This window comes from Ambystoma mexicanum, chromosome 10 (genome assembly GCF_040938575.1).
Source record: "Ambystoma mexicanum isolate Mex_15411 chromosome 10, UKY_AmexF1_1, whole genome shotgun sequence".
Classification (NCBI taxonomy): Eukaryota; Metazoa; Chordata; class Amphibia; order Caudata; family Ambystomatidae; genus Ambystoma; species Ambystoma mexicanum.
In genome coordinates, this window is record NC_090932.1 from 921,620,505 (window position 1) to 921,638,538 (window position 18,034).

Consider the following 18,034-nt stretch of genomic DNA (forward strand, 5'->3'; position numbering starts at 1 on the left):
AACCAAATGTATTCTAGATTTTGCATCGTCCTTTTTTGGAATAAAAACGAGAATCCCTTAGAAAGTAAACATGAAGCTTTCATTTGTTAACTGTGCATTCCCAAAGACTAGTGGCAGTTTGAGTAAAAATAAACAAAAGCTATATCTGGTTTGATAAAGTGGCCTAAGAAGAAATACAGTTATTAATTGCCAAAACCATCTGATGTCATTTTATTATCAAATTGGTTTCTAGTGAATCGTACATTGTCAGAGTTGTGTACTACCGTGTGGGTCGGAATTTCCAAAACAAGCAGTCCTGGATGCTCCATTTGTTCTCTGCTGGGAAAGCTTGACCCTTTAACAGAATGACAGAATATGCCTCCATGGGATAACAAGAGGACCAACGCTATAAATGAAACGCTGCCAGTAAAATGGGGGAAGTCACTCTAGTGGGGATAATGACTGGAGCCTCCTTGATGTAAGGTAGGCGGGAAAGGAGGGTGGGCCAGGATAGAAGTTACAGGCAAGAGAGAGGTTCCACCATCTTGGAAATTCTTAGGACACCCATACCTTCTGTTCCTCCTTCCCCCAATTCCCACAGACAAAGCACCCTGTCTGCAATCAAAAGGCAAACTCCCGTCTAAGCAGCCTGGAATTGCCCCTTTACAGAAGGCCTGAAATGGACCAATCCGCTATGGCAAAATGACAATGTGCGATCCAATCTTTAATTTAATAATTTTTGTTTTGCAAGAAGGAGGTTTCATCTGGAATTTTATTGGCGTACAGTCTGCCCAAAGTTCTCTGCATTAGAGGTAAATAGGATGACTTCTAGGGAGGGAGCAATATCCTCCTGTCACCCACTTAAGAATACCATTTAAGTGACTTTGTTTGGAAAAGGACTGCCTGATGCCTGAACACTAGCACCGAACACTTTTCCTATTGGAAATAGAAGTCCCTGCAAGTGCTCTCTGGCATCCTTCCTGCTTGGGAAGGGCAGAAGGAGGACAAACCTGATCCTCTGACACCCTAAACAGGTTCCTACAGAAACACAGGAAAAAAGGAACAGTTCTGGGCTCTGTTTCTCGCCTCAAACCGCCTGCAAGCCGTCTCGACTGCTTTCAGGTAGTTTTCGAGCTGCTACAAGATCCAAGGAGCTGCCTTTAGCAGTCTAAATTCAAGCTGTCTCAAAGCCAACCTGACAAATCTGGGAGCAACCGAGTCGAACTGTCTCATCGCAGACTGGACCCATCTTGATACGTAATTAACCCATATGGGAGCGATCAACTTGAAACATCTTGACCCGTCCGGATAATCTTGAAACTGAAAAGCACTTAGAAGCCTAGCTCCAATCTGTTGTGCCCCAATAACAAGACAGAACAGTACCTGTGGAGGTCCTGTCTCCCTGGCCTGGTGTCAAGAACCCTAGTGACATTAAGACACCACTCATTACAATTTCAAAGGCCTACTTGAACATTGCTGCATAGAATATTGTCTGCCTACTCTTGTCTAAAAACCCAGAGTGCCCCTTTTATCCATAGGTCTCCATATTTTGAGACTTCCTTCACAGGGGTGAGCTAGTAGTATTCATTGGGCCTCATTACGAGTCCGACGGTAGCGGTCCCGGAAAAACCGGCAGGCTGCTGCCCCACCTGTAATTCCATTCTGCCTCCGTGATTGCTGGAATCACCGGGGCATTACAACCCCGGTGACCCGGTAATTCTGGGGGCGGAATTCTGTAAAGCCCCATTTCCATGGAGGGATGGGGACCATGGAAACACTAGTTCCGTCTATGACAGAGCCGGTATTTCCATGCCCGCCTGCAGGCGGGTGGTGTGGCGGGACTGACACCTCCCGCCTGCAGGACTCGGAATCAGCCGGTCCGGAAACAACGGTGGTGGCAGATTTACCGCCACCGTTGTTTCCGGACCAGATGACTTGTAATGAGGCCCATTGTGTTTGTATTTTTAGTTAAATTAAATACTTGTATTTATTTAATAGAACTTTGAATGGACATTGCTTTTTTTTGGTAGCACAGCACTATTGCTGCTTTGATGGCTCACATCTATCTAGAAGGGTATAGCCTGCTCTCAGCCCATGCTACCTGAAAGAGATAGACTATTCGTCTAGTGCCTGTTTCAACTTTATGGCTGAGATCACTGTTGGTTCCATAGTAATGTTCGGGAGGGGGGGAGTAGAAGTTTAGAAATCACTATTCCTCCCTTTACTCATGCTGAGCAGGAGTAATTTCATCATGACCACCCCTCTAGATTGTATTGTAGTACTTAGCATTTCGCAATGTTTTAAAGTGGATTATGATTAATGAAAACATAAAAACTGACAATCAAGCACTATTGACTGCAGCTGTGGACAACATGGCTTCTTATATGCCCAAAGACTGACTTATGTACCTGAACAAAGCGAACACTCATAAGGTGGGCTGAGGGTGCAGAAATGCCATATTGCCCCACAGCTGTTCCAGGACCACACGAAGCAACACAGGTTCGATTCCCGGGTCCGCTCTTAGAACCCTCTGGGTATTTAAACGCGTTATAAATACGCAACTAAGACAAAAAAAATACTCCTGTAACGGTGCCTCGATGCCCCCGGGCTGTGTGAGCGCTTTAAAAATGCAAATAAAAGCGGTGGCCAATAAGGCTTTTAGCACCCAACCACAGGGAGAAGGCTGGCAATTGCTGTGGAAAGAAAACATTTTCTGCCGAGTTCTATTGCTCAGCGGGCCTTGCGCAGTGTTCCCTCTCTGTGTGCATAAAGAGACATGGTGCATGAGGGCAAAAATCGAATACCTGCCAAATCTGAAAGCAGGAGCATCGCTAGACAGAGCATAACGAGAATCAGCGAGAGTCCAGCACAGGTGAGGCTCAGAGAGCTGCGGTGTCCCAGGGCACCCAGACAGTTAAGCAGGAAATGGAGGTAGAGAGAGGAGGTGTCAGCAGAAAGCCAAGGTGGAAGTTAGAATCCTGCCAACCCATAGGATCCATGCTTAAACCGACAGACATTGCCCCGATGCCATGGATCCTGATTGATTTGTAGGATTCGGATGTTCCACTGCAGTGCTAATATGACGTAATCTCCACCAAAGAGTGTTGAATATTGTTGAATTGAATGGACTCCCAAAGAGCACTGCATTAAATATCCAATGACAATTGCTGGGGAATGGTCATAGAAAAAAATGCACAGAAATCCTCTCTACTTTTAATATCCCTATAATGTGCAGTTGTGGTAGATTGTTTGGTATGTGCTTACCCAACTCAATGGTACTTTTTTTTACTGATCTCGCAAAGATTAAAAGGCAGAGGTGGATCAGCCAGGATATCAAAGCGGTTTCTAGCAGGTTGCAGGTACAACTCTGCAGCAATGCACAATCCCTTCTGTGATTCTACTGGATGCTTAAAGGCAAGGAAGAAGCAATGACAACAAGAACAATATAAATCCTCAGCCCAGCAGTTAGATTGAGTAGGCAAGCATGGTAGATCGGGTTGTATGTGTAAGTTAACAGATATATTCTTGCTACCCTCCTGGGTGACTTCACTCAGGGATTGCTGGACAAGAATGCCACGATGAAGGAATCCGAGAAAGCAATTCCATCCAATCCCATCCGAAGCCAGTTTTGCCATTTTACCATACAGGCCCAAGAGCAGACAACTTGCATTACTGTAATATAAACGTGGGGTATCGGGCAGGGGCTTACTTCACATCTTTGACAAATGAAGGCAGTGTCAAAACTTAATTGAGGGCTACTTCATTTACTGGTGCACAGACACTGATGAATGACCACTGAGAAAAACATCTCATGTTGTTAATATCACTGATGAGACTCTCAAGCTATTAAAGTGGCACAGAGAATGCGTGAGGGCTCCCTCAATTTAGGTGCACAACTTACAGTTGACATCACCTTACAAATATTTCATTTGGTCTAATGTTGAGGTAAATAAATTAAGATTTGACCAGTCATGTGGCAGCATAGTCACTTATTACTGATTTATTGCAAACTGGTGCATAGGTGTAAGGAATGGCACGTGTACTATTAGGGGGGAATATTTAACAACTGCCCAGCCCCACCACAAAACAAAATAAATTCTCAGTAAAGCCTCTTGGGGATAGCCAAGCTATTGTGATCAAGTCCCCGACCTGGCCTTGGGGACCGACAGGTGGGAGGGTAAAAGAAACCGGTGAAACCCAAAGGATATAAAGTGGGGATCATCCCAACAAGGTCCCCACGCTAAGGCAGAGGACAGCAAAGGCAGATGCCAACCTCAAGAGAGCCAACACGTGCGCAAACCACACCACAAGGTACGCAGGTAGCCGGGGAGACTTTGAAGGCTCAAAGAGGTGTTCACACAAATCGGAAGACTGGGAAAGGAGGTTCTGGGACCCGAACACAGAGGGAGAGAAGCAAAGAGGTAAGTGGACTTGCACTAAGGCTTGGCAGGAGAGAAAGACAAGCCCACAGAAACGAAAACTAAAGCCGTAATTGTGAGTCTGGGACTCGCACACAAGTCAAAAGAATTGGAAGTTAATAGAAAGTCCATACAGAACTTGGCAGGTTAGTGAACCAAGTCTGTATGATCCACTACAGCCTGGAAAGTGCATCCAGGCCATTCTTCTTCATCACAGTACCTCGTGAGAGGGAATCTGGTCTGCTCACCAGGGTCAGGGACCCACCACAGCCTGGGAAGTGCATACAGGCTGTTCTTCAGCGCAGTGTATGGCAAGAGGAAGCCAAAGCTGGTATCTAGGGTCTGGGACCCCAAGGAACTACTTTGTGAGCCTGAGGAAGGCTGAGGAAAGTGGGAAACTTCCCTAACAGCCAAGTAGTGACTAAAACCAGATTGGGAAAGACTTATCAAGACAAAAACGGCCTTTTGCCTAGAGGAAGGAGTCATTCCTCTAGACCAAGAAGTCATTTCCTTTGATTCAGTTAGCTTAGTATGTAAGGGACAGATTTAGGATTTTAACACTGGACATTGGGACTTTTGCTTTGGACATTCTGACACTTATTTCAGTTGAAGCAGGAAACCCCTCTTAAGAGTTAGGGCGAGATAGGGTTTTCTTTTCCTTTTCATCTTTGAATAAAAGTGCATAGCAAACACTAGGACCCCTCTGAGTCAGAGTCTTACTCGCGCACCCTTACAAATGATAGACATGAGTACTGAGAGGAAACCAAGAGGGGGTTTAGCAGAGGAGGAGAGTTGTTGCCATCAGCAGAGAATTGTTTGGAGGAGAGGTATAGTTGTTACTACCAGCGAGATAATTATTTAGCAGAGGGGGAAGGGGAGAGTTTCCTATCACCAGAGAGGGGCTTGGTTGTGGCAGAAGGAGGCAGCACATTCCCAGGTGGGAGAGAGAGCGAGACAGTTGTTTTGAAGTGAGACAGAGGAATACCGCAAGACTGGGGTAGGAGGTCAACAGACCGAGACTCACCAGCAATAAGTGAAGTAAACTATCTACAAGGGGAGACAGTTCAGGAGTCAGAGAGACTACCAAGAGGCAGAGCTCCAGTGTTAAAAGAAAGAGCTGGCCAAGGGGATTAGGTCGAAGGATGCCCTTACAAGGGGAGAGCTCTGGAAGCTGGGGAAATGTTCAGAGAAGCAGGCTGAATTGAAAAGTTATATCGAGGGGAAGAAAGTTGACACCATCTGGAACGGAGAGTTGTGAGGAGTTTGGAAGTGCACAGGTGTTTGGAGAGGAGGAGGACAATATCTTTTCGCAGAGGACAGGTTGATTGGCTAGAGGGTGCGATAGGACTGGACCATCAAGAGAAGAGTGAGTGAGGAGCACAGATGTCCATGCTGACCAGAAAGATCAGGCAGGTTTCAGCAGGCCAGGTTTGTCACTGGCAGACAGTAGAGGTAAGGGGATTACCACAGTTACAAAGGAGAGGGGTGTACCCTCAGGACAAAGAAATAGTGAAGGGAGCCAGTCACCCTAGCAGGCCCCTAAGGTGACAGTGCAACCGCTAAAACACAGAGACATTTGCCAAGCCATATCCCACAGACCCCAGATGGTCCTCACCTGGGAGTACCCATAACCATGCTCCAGAAAAATACAAACCCACAACCCGAAGACAAAGACAAGGGTACTGATGTGAACTACCAGCTGCAGCCTGAAGAGGCCAAATCAATACACATTGTAAGGGGGTTTCAGTTGTTTACTACTCTGCCATAGTTGCCTAAACTCCTTCTTTTAATCACTAAATAAAGAAATCGTAAAAACCTATGTCCGTCAGTTTGTGCCTCACAATCAGCAATAATGTGACACTATACTAAAAACACTCAGCACTCGCTTAAAAAGCATAGATGAAATGGTTTTTATGGGGAAAGCAGAAGGGGCACACACATCTCTTTAGAAGCATAGCTTTATCATTCTTAAGAATAAATGGCCCAACTAGCATTAGTAATGAGAGGTGTAAAAAGACATCTTTAGGGTTCTTGATTTCAGAAGCCACTGAACATTTAGTTTACAGTGTTTCAGTAGATGAAAGGCTAGTCCTGGTGCCATACTGGTGCCTCATAGGATAAAATGCAACACATTCAATGAAAGTAAGCATGTATTATTGTGTCGGTCAGAGCACTATTGAAAGTTGGCTGACTGACCCCTACCCACCGTAAATCAAAATAACCAAGCCAACGGCAATTTATACGGAGCAGAGCAACTCGAGATCTCATGGAGAGCTGGTCAATGAACATCTTAATGATATATTAGATCCGGTAGTAGGCAGGGAGGTAGTCAGACTGGAAAATGCCACAAACAAAATGCATATCAAGTTCTGTATCAGACAACCGTGACCATCTATAGTTGGGTTTTAATGGATGACCTTCACATCAAGTACTAAGCCAATGCTCGGGTGTGCCATTGATAGGCACCTTTATCACATGTGGGATGAGGAGCGCAGCTCGCCAATTACAGACCCAAGAACACCCAAGAAATTGTGGCGGGATACCGTAAACAAACCAGAGGATGTTGGCCAAATACCTCTCTATGCAACCTAAGCTACAGATACCCACATTTCCTGATCGATAATTCAAACCAATCAAATTACTGGAGACAATGCCAGCCCCACTGTTAACTTGTCTTTCTACAAACAAACAATGAGGTCAGAAGGCAAAGAAAGATAGCTAAACTGTAGTCTGCTTGTTAGGCTACTTACTACTTAAAATAGGCTTGCCAGACAGAAATAGCAACAACAACCAAGGGAAGCCTGTGGAGGATAGAGGCAACAACACTGGAAGACAGCTTTTACAGCATGACGTACTTCATATCATGTCTTCTAAAAACATTTTAAAAGGTTATTATAGATAGGAGTTTTGCAGACTGCAGGAATTGGTCCATTCGAATTTGTATGTTTTTCAAATGAAGAACTAAATATTGCCTTCTCATGAAACAGAAAGAAGAGGAATCATTCTCATTGCACATACATGCGTGTGCAATGGTGGCCTTAGGTTCTCATATTGCCATCTGCTTCATCAACTGTTAAATACACAATGTTTGCATTAGACAAGGCACCTGGCTTTGTTCGATTCAACCATGAAGGGGAAAGGACCTTGTCTTTTGCAGTAGAATTAAATCTCCCCCATATTATTTCTAGAAACTGGTTTTGCAGCATGTATCAAAGATTTTAACTCAAATCTTACCACAAACGTTGGCCAAATATTTAAGAGGGAGATGGATGTTTAACTCCCGAAGCCCTTCTGAAAGATACATTTTTTCAAGAGTCAAAGCTACATCATATCTTAAGTCAATGTAGGTTTTGTTTAAAATTGCATTGTGTTGGAGTAGTTTGCTTTAAAAAGGACTATTGGAGCAAAATCCAGGTGTTGCTCAGTGAGCAGTAGACTTTTGAAAGGACGGTAGCAACATTTTATCCTGGCGAGGACAGTGATAGTGCGGATCTTCTGCTGTCCAGAAGGGGTAAAGTCTAAGGTATTAATAGAATTAATTGCCTATGAAAGATGCAGAGGAAAATCAAGTGGCAGAGTAAGAGTGAAGCCATAGACTACATTAGATCTGCTGTTGACTCAAAGGTGCCTCTACGCTGCAAGGTCACAGGTCCATGGATTAGCATACATGTTGTGTGCAACTGACTCACAACCAACAAGAAATGCCATATATTCACAGATTCGAGCAATGGAAACAAACATGACCAAATGTAGTAGCAGCTCCTTGCAACTTACGCATGCGTGGCAAGAGATACAATCAAAAGAAATTTTTAATGGCCCAACCTTTTTTTACTTTATAAAAATATCAAACTTCTAAGGAGAACAAAGCATGTAGCATGTAAACTGGGACTTCGACATGTGATTCCTTACAAGAAAATCCATACAATTGTTTTCTAAAACATACATTGCTACACGGCCAAATCCCAACCTAAAAAACAAAACCTGTGTTTTTCCTGATCTCATTAGGTTCTTTAGTTTCCATTGGCGTCAATGCATCCTAACATGTGGATGTGTATTTCTTGCGATCATTCCAGCACTTAATGAAGAGTCATTTCCAAAGGCACCCCTCCACCCGCCCCAAAGACTGCACTGATAGTACAGCAATACAGCCATCCTCTAAGTGTGCACTGAGAAGTGTCGGTCAACATTATTGGCATTTCGAGAGGAATAACAAAATGACTGGAGCCCCACCAGAAAAGCGTTATTAAGGGCCAATGACATTCCCGCTACCTGGAGACATACAAAGGCTTTACTGTCAAGCTACCGCTCTATTGTACAGTACAGGTGTCTGCAACCTCTGGCTCTGTAGATTTTGTGTAGATTTTGTGGACTATAACTATCATCAACCCTAGCCAGCAGAATCAATGGTGAGGGCTCATGGGAGTAAAAGCCCAAAACATCTACAGTGGTTGCAGGCACCTGGCACAGTGCAATCCTTCTGCACAGAAGGGGCTGCAGTGGCTTGTGTCCTGCTTCTGAAACACATCCTCATTTTAAAGAGACTCTTGACCTAAATCAATATTGATGATGACACCTCATCAATGATGAGAGCTACATTCATGGGTAGGAGAACTGTGGGGGAGGGCGTCCTCTAACACTGGACTACAATATGTGGGGAAAGCAACCTTTGTATAGCTTTGCAAACACATGCCTGACAGCCCAGATCATACCAGCACCTATGTGACTAAGGAAGTACTGCCATATCAACAAAGGCATGCTTTTTTGGAGACTCCGTAGTGTTTGGGGAGGTTGTGCCCTAACATGGCTCAGTACAGGTTCTTTTTACCAAAACGTTGACTCAAAAGAGAGCAGCAAAGATTCTGGAAGGCATCTGGACCGGTGATATGCTAAGTTACGGTGGAAAGGAAAAAAATGGTCCACGTTTACCTTCCAACTAAACCTTGTTCAACCTGATGGCATTACATGATTTCTTAGTGGCAGATGTGACATAGAACAGTTATCAGGCCCTCATTGTTGCCTTTTCTCATAAGACGATAGCATTCAGTGATATTGGTGAATAATGCGATTTACAGTATTGTGTGAAGGAAAACTCAGATTATGTTAAAATCATGTTCATAATATAAATAACAAATTTTCGTTGATCATCACCAATCGAAAGCTTGGCAAATAAATTGTTTGTTACCCTAAAGTGAACATATCTAAACATACTGTATCAAAATTGATTGGATTGTTTGATGCATCGGTCAATCAAACGTGACTACAAGAAACAAACTGATATGTACTCGAAAAAGTGAGAGGTGATCACCTCCAATACAGGATGCAAGAGCTATGGCAACTTCAATTGCATGATTAACTCCTAGGCAAAAACTTTGATTTAGTTAAGGATGGACACAAGCGGATCTAAAAAACATGTTAGCACCAATGTACCTTCAATAGCAATGTTGAGATGAGGTGGCATTTCCCTTCATTTATACAAATGTTCCTAGAATAATATCTGCGAATTGGGGATACATTATTGTAAATAATACTTGTGTTGATCAAAATGGCGTGCAGCAAAGAAAATGCAAATTGGGAGGGTAAACAGAGTTCCCCCTTTCAAAATGTACTGCCAAAGAACATGGTAACTCAATGCTAGGACAGCTGAAGATCCAAGGATCGAGGGCAAGAAATGCTCTGCTCCCATTAGCTAACAAGTACTGTGTGCGAAACATGCTGGTCCTTACTTTTCATTAAGAAGTGATGATTTCATACAGGAATTTTCCATAAATAGCCCACCTGTACTTTAACAATGGCAAGTCAATTTTCTTTCAAGCATCTAGAAATTAGATTGACTAAAGGAATGGCAAACATTCTCCTACCTTTATTTCATGCAAAGGGTTCATCAAGCAGTACCCAAAGGTGGATGTGTGGGTCTTATTGTAGCCAAAGCACTGGGTCAAGAGTAGTAAGAGGCAGGATCTGATGAATTTCGTCCATGTCTCAGGCATGCAGATGCCAGCTGGGATGTCAGAAATTGCAATATCCACTAAATTCACATTTGGAAAGATCTTTAAGATGTAGGCAAAGCAGGGGCAAGAACATGCTTTCATCGTACAATTTGTAGAAAGGTGGTTGTGATCTTCCCAAATACAGCTAAAATTGCCAGTAGTGGAAGGCACCATATTTTACTAAAATCAAGGATCATTTGTTTGTTGATTTTCAGGGTAGGGGACCTATGAAGCTGGAACTCCACTGCATTTTCATACAGAGTAATGCTATATTAAGCATGTGTGTCCTGTGAAATGTATGATAAAATGCAGCAATTGGCTCATATAACATACAACAGAGTGCATGCTGTGAAGGAGATCTACCAAGATTTCAAATTGATTATTTTTCTTGAGTTTAAAGACACATTCTGGACCACTACCAATTAATTTAGCAATCAAAATCACCTGGAGGGCTCGACCTCACAAACCGCGTGTACTGTGCCATTATAAAGAACATTGCCAAATTCAAGGACAAAGCATTTTCACTGGCAAAGGCTGTCCTCGAGATTGACTGCAACTAGCATTGCCGTCATTGGCCGAGGGTCCCGCAGATGCTCCGTGCTCCACCTGCTCAGTGTTGTCCAAGTCCAGCTGATGTGCTTACCTCCAGAAGAGAGCAAACAATGACATGTCCAGTTTGAAAATGTAAACAACTCTAATTAATAAAAATGAGATGACACGGTAGGCCTACAGGAAGTGGCTTTGGGCAAGGGTAAAAAGAGCATTGCCATTATCTAATCACCAAAAACGGTGATCGCAAAATCAGAATTGCCCAGTTATTTCAAAGTACATTTTATCATATAAAAAAAGAAAACAATGGACACAAGAACAACTTATAAACTTCCCCTCTCACACTTAAGAAGGTATCATACAAGTGAGTGTGCTGTTTTTTTAAATAAACTATAAATACCCTATATATTAATCTGAGTTTCAGTAGTCCAACTTTTTTGATTTGATTTCTTGGCTGATTAAAAAGGCATATGGTTTCTAAAGGCCCAATGGTATAATGGAAGCCTACAATGGCATCCGGCGGTAGAAGTACATGTAGCCCAGGTCTTTGGGAGGTCGTTCCGAAGCACAGACTTTGTGGTCATTAAATAACACCCATCTGAAAAAAGAAAATCACACATTACGAACAAATTCATGACATAGGCCTGCGTTACAAAGACCTGAACATAAATGCATTTATGCCTTTTTAGATTTGGATAATTTGGAATCATTTTTAATTTAGGCAGGTTATACTTCATGCTCCAAAGACCAGCACAGAACTCTACAGATAATGTAAAATTGCAGCATAAGCACCTCAGATATAAAGTGCTGTACAAATACAAAGGCACAATGAGGTGTGTGGGCTCTTGATGAAGCCAGATTGCAGAAACTATGATTTGGAGAGTAAGTGAGGAATGTAGGGTATGATTCTTGGGGACAGGTACACTACACTACATATGGTCTTTATATATTTACAATGCCAATATTAACTATGTTTTAGCACAGAGAGAAATATTTTGCAGAGAACAGCATCAATTTTCAGCCAAGTGCCTAGGATGGGATTAGAAATCAGGTATTTTATCAGTTTCACTACATGTCCACCATTGTGCCTCTGTTTGGCCATTTTAGAATTCATATCTAATTTACATTTTGTTGTTCAGACTCAGATTTTAAGGGTACTTAATCAAGAACAGGCTTACTCTGTTTTCGATCTGAAAAAATGCATCTCTGAATGCATGTAAATTATGGCGCCTCACCAGACTTTTACTTTTGTCCATTAACAAAAAAAAATTACTAACACCTGTTGTCAGATTCCATCTTGGCATTTTCAAAAGAGTCAATGATATATTCAAGCAACACACATTTCTATTTTAATCTCAGGAAAGCGATTTCAGGATTGTCAGAAAACTGGATTACCACAACTAGATTTATTCAGAATAACATTCATAAAGTGCATCATAACAGTATCATATTTACATAAAAAACAATTGTAATGTAAACAATTAGACTATATGACTGGATCTTTTTTTGGTAAAGTGAAAGAATCAAATCAGCCAGTTGGGAAAACATCCTCGATTTTGTTTTGGGTTGCACATGATATTCACACCACCAATGAGTATGTGAAGTTGTTTTCATCAAAATATACCATTGTACCATATGTCATTATCCCAAAGTGCCAACATATACCTATTGGGGCACGTGCAAATGTTTCACCAAAGTACAGGATTTCTGAAGGCGAAAGACTCCTAATTATCATCAAATATGGTGCTCTAGAATCCAATAAGCATGTCACATACATACATTTTTACATATGTCATCAATATGTAATTGTGAAATATCAATCACTGCCCATATTTATATCCATAGGAAGGAGCGAGGAAAAAAACAAAGGGTGCCACAAAAGAGCAGAAATTAGTTTTACAATAATAGTTTCAATAAAATAGATATTGTATCAGAGACAATAGTGACTGCCTTACCAATTTAAATATTTTAATCCTCATGAAGCAAACATGAACAGCTGGATATTTATCCCTAAATCTTTGAGCGTCTGTTCAGTTGTATCTAAGAAAGTAAAGTAATATATTGAATTATATTGTTTCCTCACTCAAATAGCTCCTGGTATTATTGCCTAGTGGTTAAAATGAAATCACATGGACGTTGTACATGTATGGGTTGTTACTTTTCATAATTACATATTCATTCTTTTCAGATTACTCCAATGCAGAAGGTCTTAAACCTAATCCTTGCAGCCACTGGGAACCAATGCAGAGATTTCAGCACTGGAGAGATACGATCCCTGGGCTTGAGGCTAAGGACAAGTCTGGCAGTCCTGTTCTGGATGAGTTGCAGAGGGCGGAGAGTAGAAGCAGGCAGATTTAGAAAGGGGCTGTTGCAGTAATCCACCCTAGAGAGAACCAGAGCTCCAGAGACAGTGAGCTACTGGGGGAAGGAGAGGAAAAGAAGAATACCTCTCAGGAGGTGGAGTTGGTATTTGGACTTCTTAGAGACAGAGATGTGAGGAGAAAAGGAGCGTGTGGAGACAAAGAAGACCCCGAGGTTCTTAGCCTCAGAGGTGGGAGCAGGAATGAGGCCAAGGGAGGCCTGCCACAGAGTGACAGGAAAGGAGGGTGCAAGTCAGCTGATGAGGAGAAACTCAGTCGTACTGGAGTTAACGCAGAGATAGTTGGCGGCACACCACTCCTCGATAGACAGACAGTCAGAGATGAGAAAAGGAGAAGAGGTGGTAGAGGGGAGCCTGAAAACGAGTTGATCGTCATCCGCATAGCACTGAAATTTGGAGCAGAGAGCAGCAATGTGGTGGGCGAGAGGTGGCAGGTATTGGTCGAACAGCTAGGGAGAGAGGTTAGGCCCCTGGGGATCAACACAGGTAGAGAGTGAGTTAGAGGAAAGGAAGGACCCAGGTTGGACCTGGGAGGGTCGATCAGAGAGGAACGAGGTCAGTCAGGCCAGGGTCTGATCAGTGATACCCAGGTTATCACGGAGACGATTGAGCAGGATGGCATGGTTGACTGTGTCAAAGGCAGAAGAGAGATTGAATAAGATGAGGACAGAGGGGAGATTAGAATCAAGGTTAGAGAGCAGGTCTTCACGGATGTTCAGAAGAGCAGTTTCCGTGCTTCTGGCTGCTCTGAAGCCAGAATGATGGTCATGGAGACAACCAATAGATTCCAGATTCAGTGTGAAGATTAAGCTGGGAGAAGGCCAGCTTTTCCGGGAGTTTGCCCAGGAAGGAGTGATAGATATTGAGAGATAGTTAGCCGGGCAGGAGTGGTAGGCTAAGGTTTTCTTGAGAAGAGGGTGTACAAGAGAGTGCTTCGGGGGGGGAGGAGGGAAGGCTCCAGTGGCAAAGGAGTGGTTGCAGAAGTCAGCCAGGGCAGGAGCAAGGGTGTCAATGTGGTCCCTGATGGTTTTAGAAGAACAGGGAAGAACCTGTTTTGACAAGAGCTTGATCGATCGGACTGGTCTAGAAACCTTGTCTGGGAAGAACAGGGGAAGGAAGAGAAAGTGGGAGTAGAGATGGCCACAGGGGAGCCAGAGGTAGAGGAGAGAGTAGAGGGAGGAGGAGGAGCGGACGAGAGGGTGGACAGGATGTCCTGGGTTTTAGAGATGAAATGAGAAGCCAGGGTTGTGCAGAGGGCCTGGGATGGGACAGGAGAGGTAGAGACTGCAACAGGATAGGCCAGCTCCTTGCAGATTTTAAAGAGATCGGCTGAGTAGTGGATGTGGGCTCTCTTGTTAGTGCGGACAGAGAGCCGGTATTGCCTTGGAGCAGGCAACAGGCCAGTTTGTCAGTGGATGCGCAAAAGAAGCTAGCCATTTCCTCTCAGCCACCCTGCACTTGCGTTTAAGGGTGACGAGGTCAGAGTCATACCAGGAGTTGCACTTGGCTTTGGGCTTCAAGAGGATCCTCATGATAGGGGCAGGAACATCAATAGTATCAGAGATAGAAGAATGGAGCATGGAAAGGGCTGGGTCAGGATGTGAGTCAGCCAGAGTAGGAGGAGCGGGAGAGAAAATGGTGGCAAAAGCCTCAACTGACAAACGCTTCATGGGTCGGATGACCGAGAAGGTAGGTGACAGTGCTGGAGTTGGCTTGTCCTGAGGGGTAGGGAGGGGGAGATGGGAGGAAAGAAGGAAGTTATCAGTCTAGGAGAGAGGAGTGGTGAGGTGGGTACAGAGGGGGAGGTCTGAGGAGATCAGAACATCCAGCGTGTGAGTCTGGCCAGAGGGGAGGATAGAAAGAGAGAGAGAGCAAGAGACAGCGAGAGAGAGAGAGAGACGCGAAAGAGTCCAGAGAAGGGATAGGAAGCATCCAGGTGGATGTTAAAGTCTCCAAGAAGGAGGAGTTGCGTGGTCGAGGCCAGGAGGGAGGAGGAGGAGAGGTCCGCCCACGCAGAGAGGAAGGAGGTGATCTCACCAGGTGGCCGATAGATAGTAGCCACAGTAAGAGTGGCCAGGAGAGAGAGAGACTGCAACATTTGGATCTGGGTGCAGAGAGTAACTTGTAGCCATCAGGGAGGAGCATGTCAAAGCTTGTGACAGAGCTGGCTGTGAACCATGTTTTGGTGAGACCGTGGACATCGAGATCAAGTTCTTCGAGGAGGCGGCAGATGTCAGGAGTGTTTGACAACTGAACGAGAGTTGAGAGTGGCAATATGGAGAAGGTTGCCAACCTTGAAAGACTTCCGGGGATGGGTACAAATCAGAGGTACGTCCTGCGGAGGTGTAGAAGGAGCCCGAGGGGGGCAGAAGAGGAAGGGGGAGAGGGCAAGGTAGCCAAGGAGGAGGCAGAGGGGGAGGCAAGGAAGCCGAAGAAGGAAGAAAAGGGATAGCAGGAGAAGAAAGGAAATTGAGGATTACATTATTACAGTTCCCCAAGATTTCACAACTCTCAGAACGATGGGGGAAGCTCTTCCATTCCCTCGATTTTTCAGCTTCTCTTCAGCTCTCCACCACAGTTATTTTAATTGGCAAAATACAACTTTCCAATGAAAGGAGTAAGATTCCCTTTCCATAGCATCACACACGTAAGGGTTCTTCCTCACTAATTGACTTAATACACAGTTCTTTTACAATTCACAAGTCTTTTATAACTTTTCCACTCAGGGGATATGGTTCCTTTCCCCTAGTTTTTACACTCCTAAAATGCGGGTCTCCAGACTCGCATTCACTTTGGCCTGGTTTGTTCTCCAGCCAGGACTTCACAATATTTGCACATTCCGTTTTGGCCTGGTTTACTCTCCTGCCAAGACTTTACAATACTTGCACATTCAGTTTTTGGCATAGTTTGCTCTCCTGCTAGGACTTTTCAGACTGTTGTTCTTTACAACGTAGATGGGGTTCGGACTTGCACAATTTACTAAGCAACAGCCTTGTCCATGCCTTTCTTATTAATTTGGTCATCAACCATCCACCTTCTCCCTCGTTACTTTCATTCCTTGTCACAGGTCTTTCCGCCTGCTTTAGCAGAGTCCTTAATCTTCCCCATTGTGTGCAGCATTCGGCCTGAAGCATCCTGGTGTCCTGCTCCTTCCCTTTGGACTCACCGTTTTGTTTGGCTGCTCCAGCATTCGTGTTGTCTGCGGTTGCTGTGGCTTGCAGGCGGCTCAGTGCAGCGTTCCGCCCCTTCTCCATTTCTCGCCTGGTCTCCTGCGTCTCCTGTCAGCCTTATGCTGCCCTCAATCTCCTTACGGCAGACTTTGGTTTCCCAGCCTCGTCCAGACAGCATTTCCAGCAGCCTTCCAGCATCAGGCAGCACTCTGCTTGCTTTCCAGCTTCCAAACGGCTTTGCGTGCAGCAAGGTTCTCTCAGTGGTGTCTCTCTCCCTGTGGTTCTCCCAATTCGCACAGCTGACAGGTATTTAACCATCCCACTACTATGTAGCTCCCGCCAACTATTAGAACTACGCTGACTGGTTTTAGTAATTCTCAACACTCCAGTCTTCTTTCTCGTCTCAGTATCATAATAAATCATAACAGTCTAAACCTGGGGGTGAGGTTTATACCCAGAATGGAAAGGTGGGTGTCGCGTTTCTTGCAGACAATCACTCTGCCTCTTATTAGAGTCTTCTCCCTTCAATATGATCCTTCCTCGGGCAGCCACAGAAAGGGTCGGGATCAGGTAGCGGCTGCCCTTTCTGGGCCATATGGCAAGAGAATGATATCGCTGGATTCATCACAACACACAAAAAGTAGAAGGTGGTGAAGTTAAACACTTATGGATGGTACTGTGGTACCAGCAAGGCTCAAAAGTGGGTTGGACAATGCTGCCCGTTATTGGTGGGTGTCGAGATGTTGATGGGTTTCAGATTGGTGATATATCACTGAGTGGGAAGTAACCAATGTAACCAGTGAAAGCGGTCCAATACGCATCAGATTACAAAGATCTGGGAATCTACGGCAGGTAGAAACATTTAGGTTAGAAGAGAATGGAGGTTATTTAGATGGCAAGGGCGTAGGCATCGGGGCATTCAGGGACATAAACAACCTCGAATTCCTAAATGGAGGGTATGCAATACCATTCATCTCCTTCCCCCGGATTTCTGCAATCCAAGAGGTGGGCAAAAGTGTCACCTGCCCTGTACCCCCACCAGGCTGCCCGATTCAGAGAAGTCAGGGCACATGTATTTTAAATTAATCTTAATGATATAGTCTAGTACACTGATTAACAACATGCCATTCGTGTTCACTTGTTTGCATTCAGTTTTTGTGTTCACTATAGCAAAACTTGTGTAATGTTTTCACCTTGCTCTGGGGAATGTGGTGATAAGCTCTAATATCTGAAGTTGAAATGCATATTGGTAATTTTGAGTGGCATGATGGTTTCAGGAAGATAGCTCATTGTATTTACCACATGTTGTAAATATTTGTGCTCACATGTCAGATCACAGTACTGAATCACAGCAAGGCAAACTCGGCCTTTCCTCTCCCCGAGTTGGATAAACAACTAGATCATAGTAACACCTACCATGATAGAAAAATGAATAGGTCAATGTACTGACTAACATACTCTTATTCCACAGTCCCCTTTCCTCCATACTGTATGGGACGGGAGACGGAACATTTTTCACCAGAAAAAAACATTCCCTTTAAATTTAGAGGA

At 44.1% G+C, this 18,034-nt stretch overlaps 1 protein-coding gene across 2 annotated transcripts in view; it reads right to left on the reverse strand.

Annotated features, from left to right (window-relative positions):
- Positions 1 to 10,242: 10,242 nt before the first annotated feature.
- Positions 10,243 to 18,034, reverse strand: part of USP13 (ubiquitin specific peptidase 13) — a 748,772-nt gene continuing 740,980 nt past the window's right edge. Inside the window, exon 21 of one of the 2 annotated variants that reach the window (XM_069618675.1) lies at positions 10,243 to 11,531. In XM_069618675.1, coding sequence (XP_069474776.1) covers positions 11,438 to 11,531 — 94 coding nt within the window. In that variant the 3' untranslated portion in view covers positions 10,243 to 11,437. The remainder of the gene's footprint in view (positions 11,532 to 18,034) is intronic. The other variant, XM_069618676.1, reaches the window with a different exon arrangement.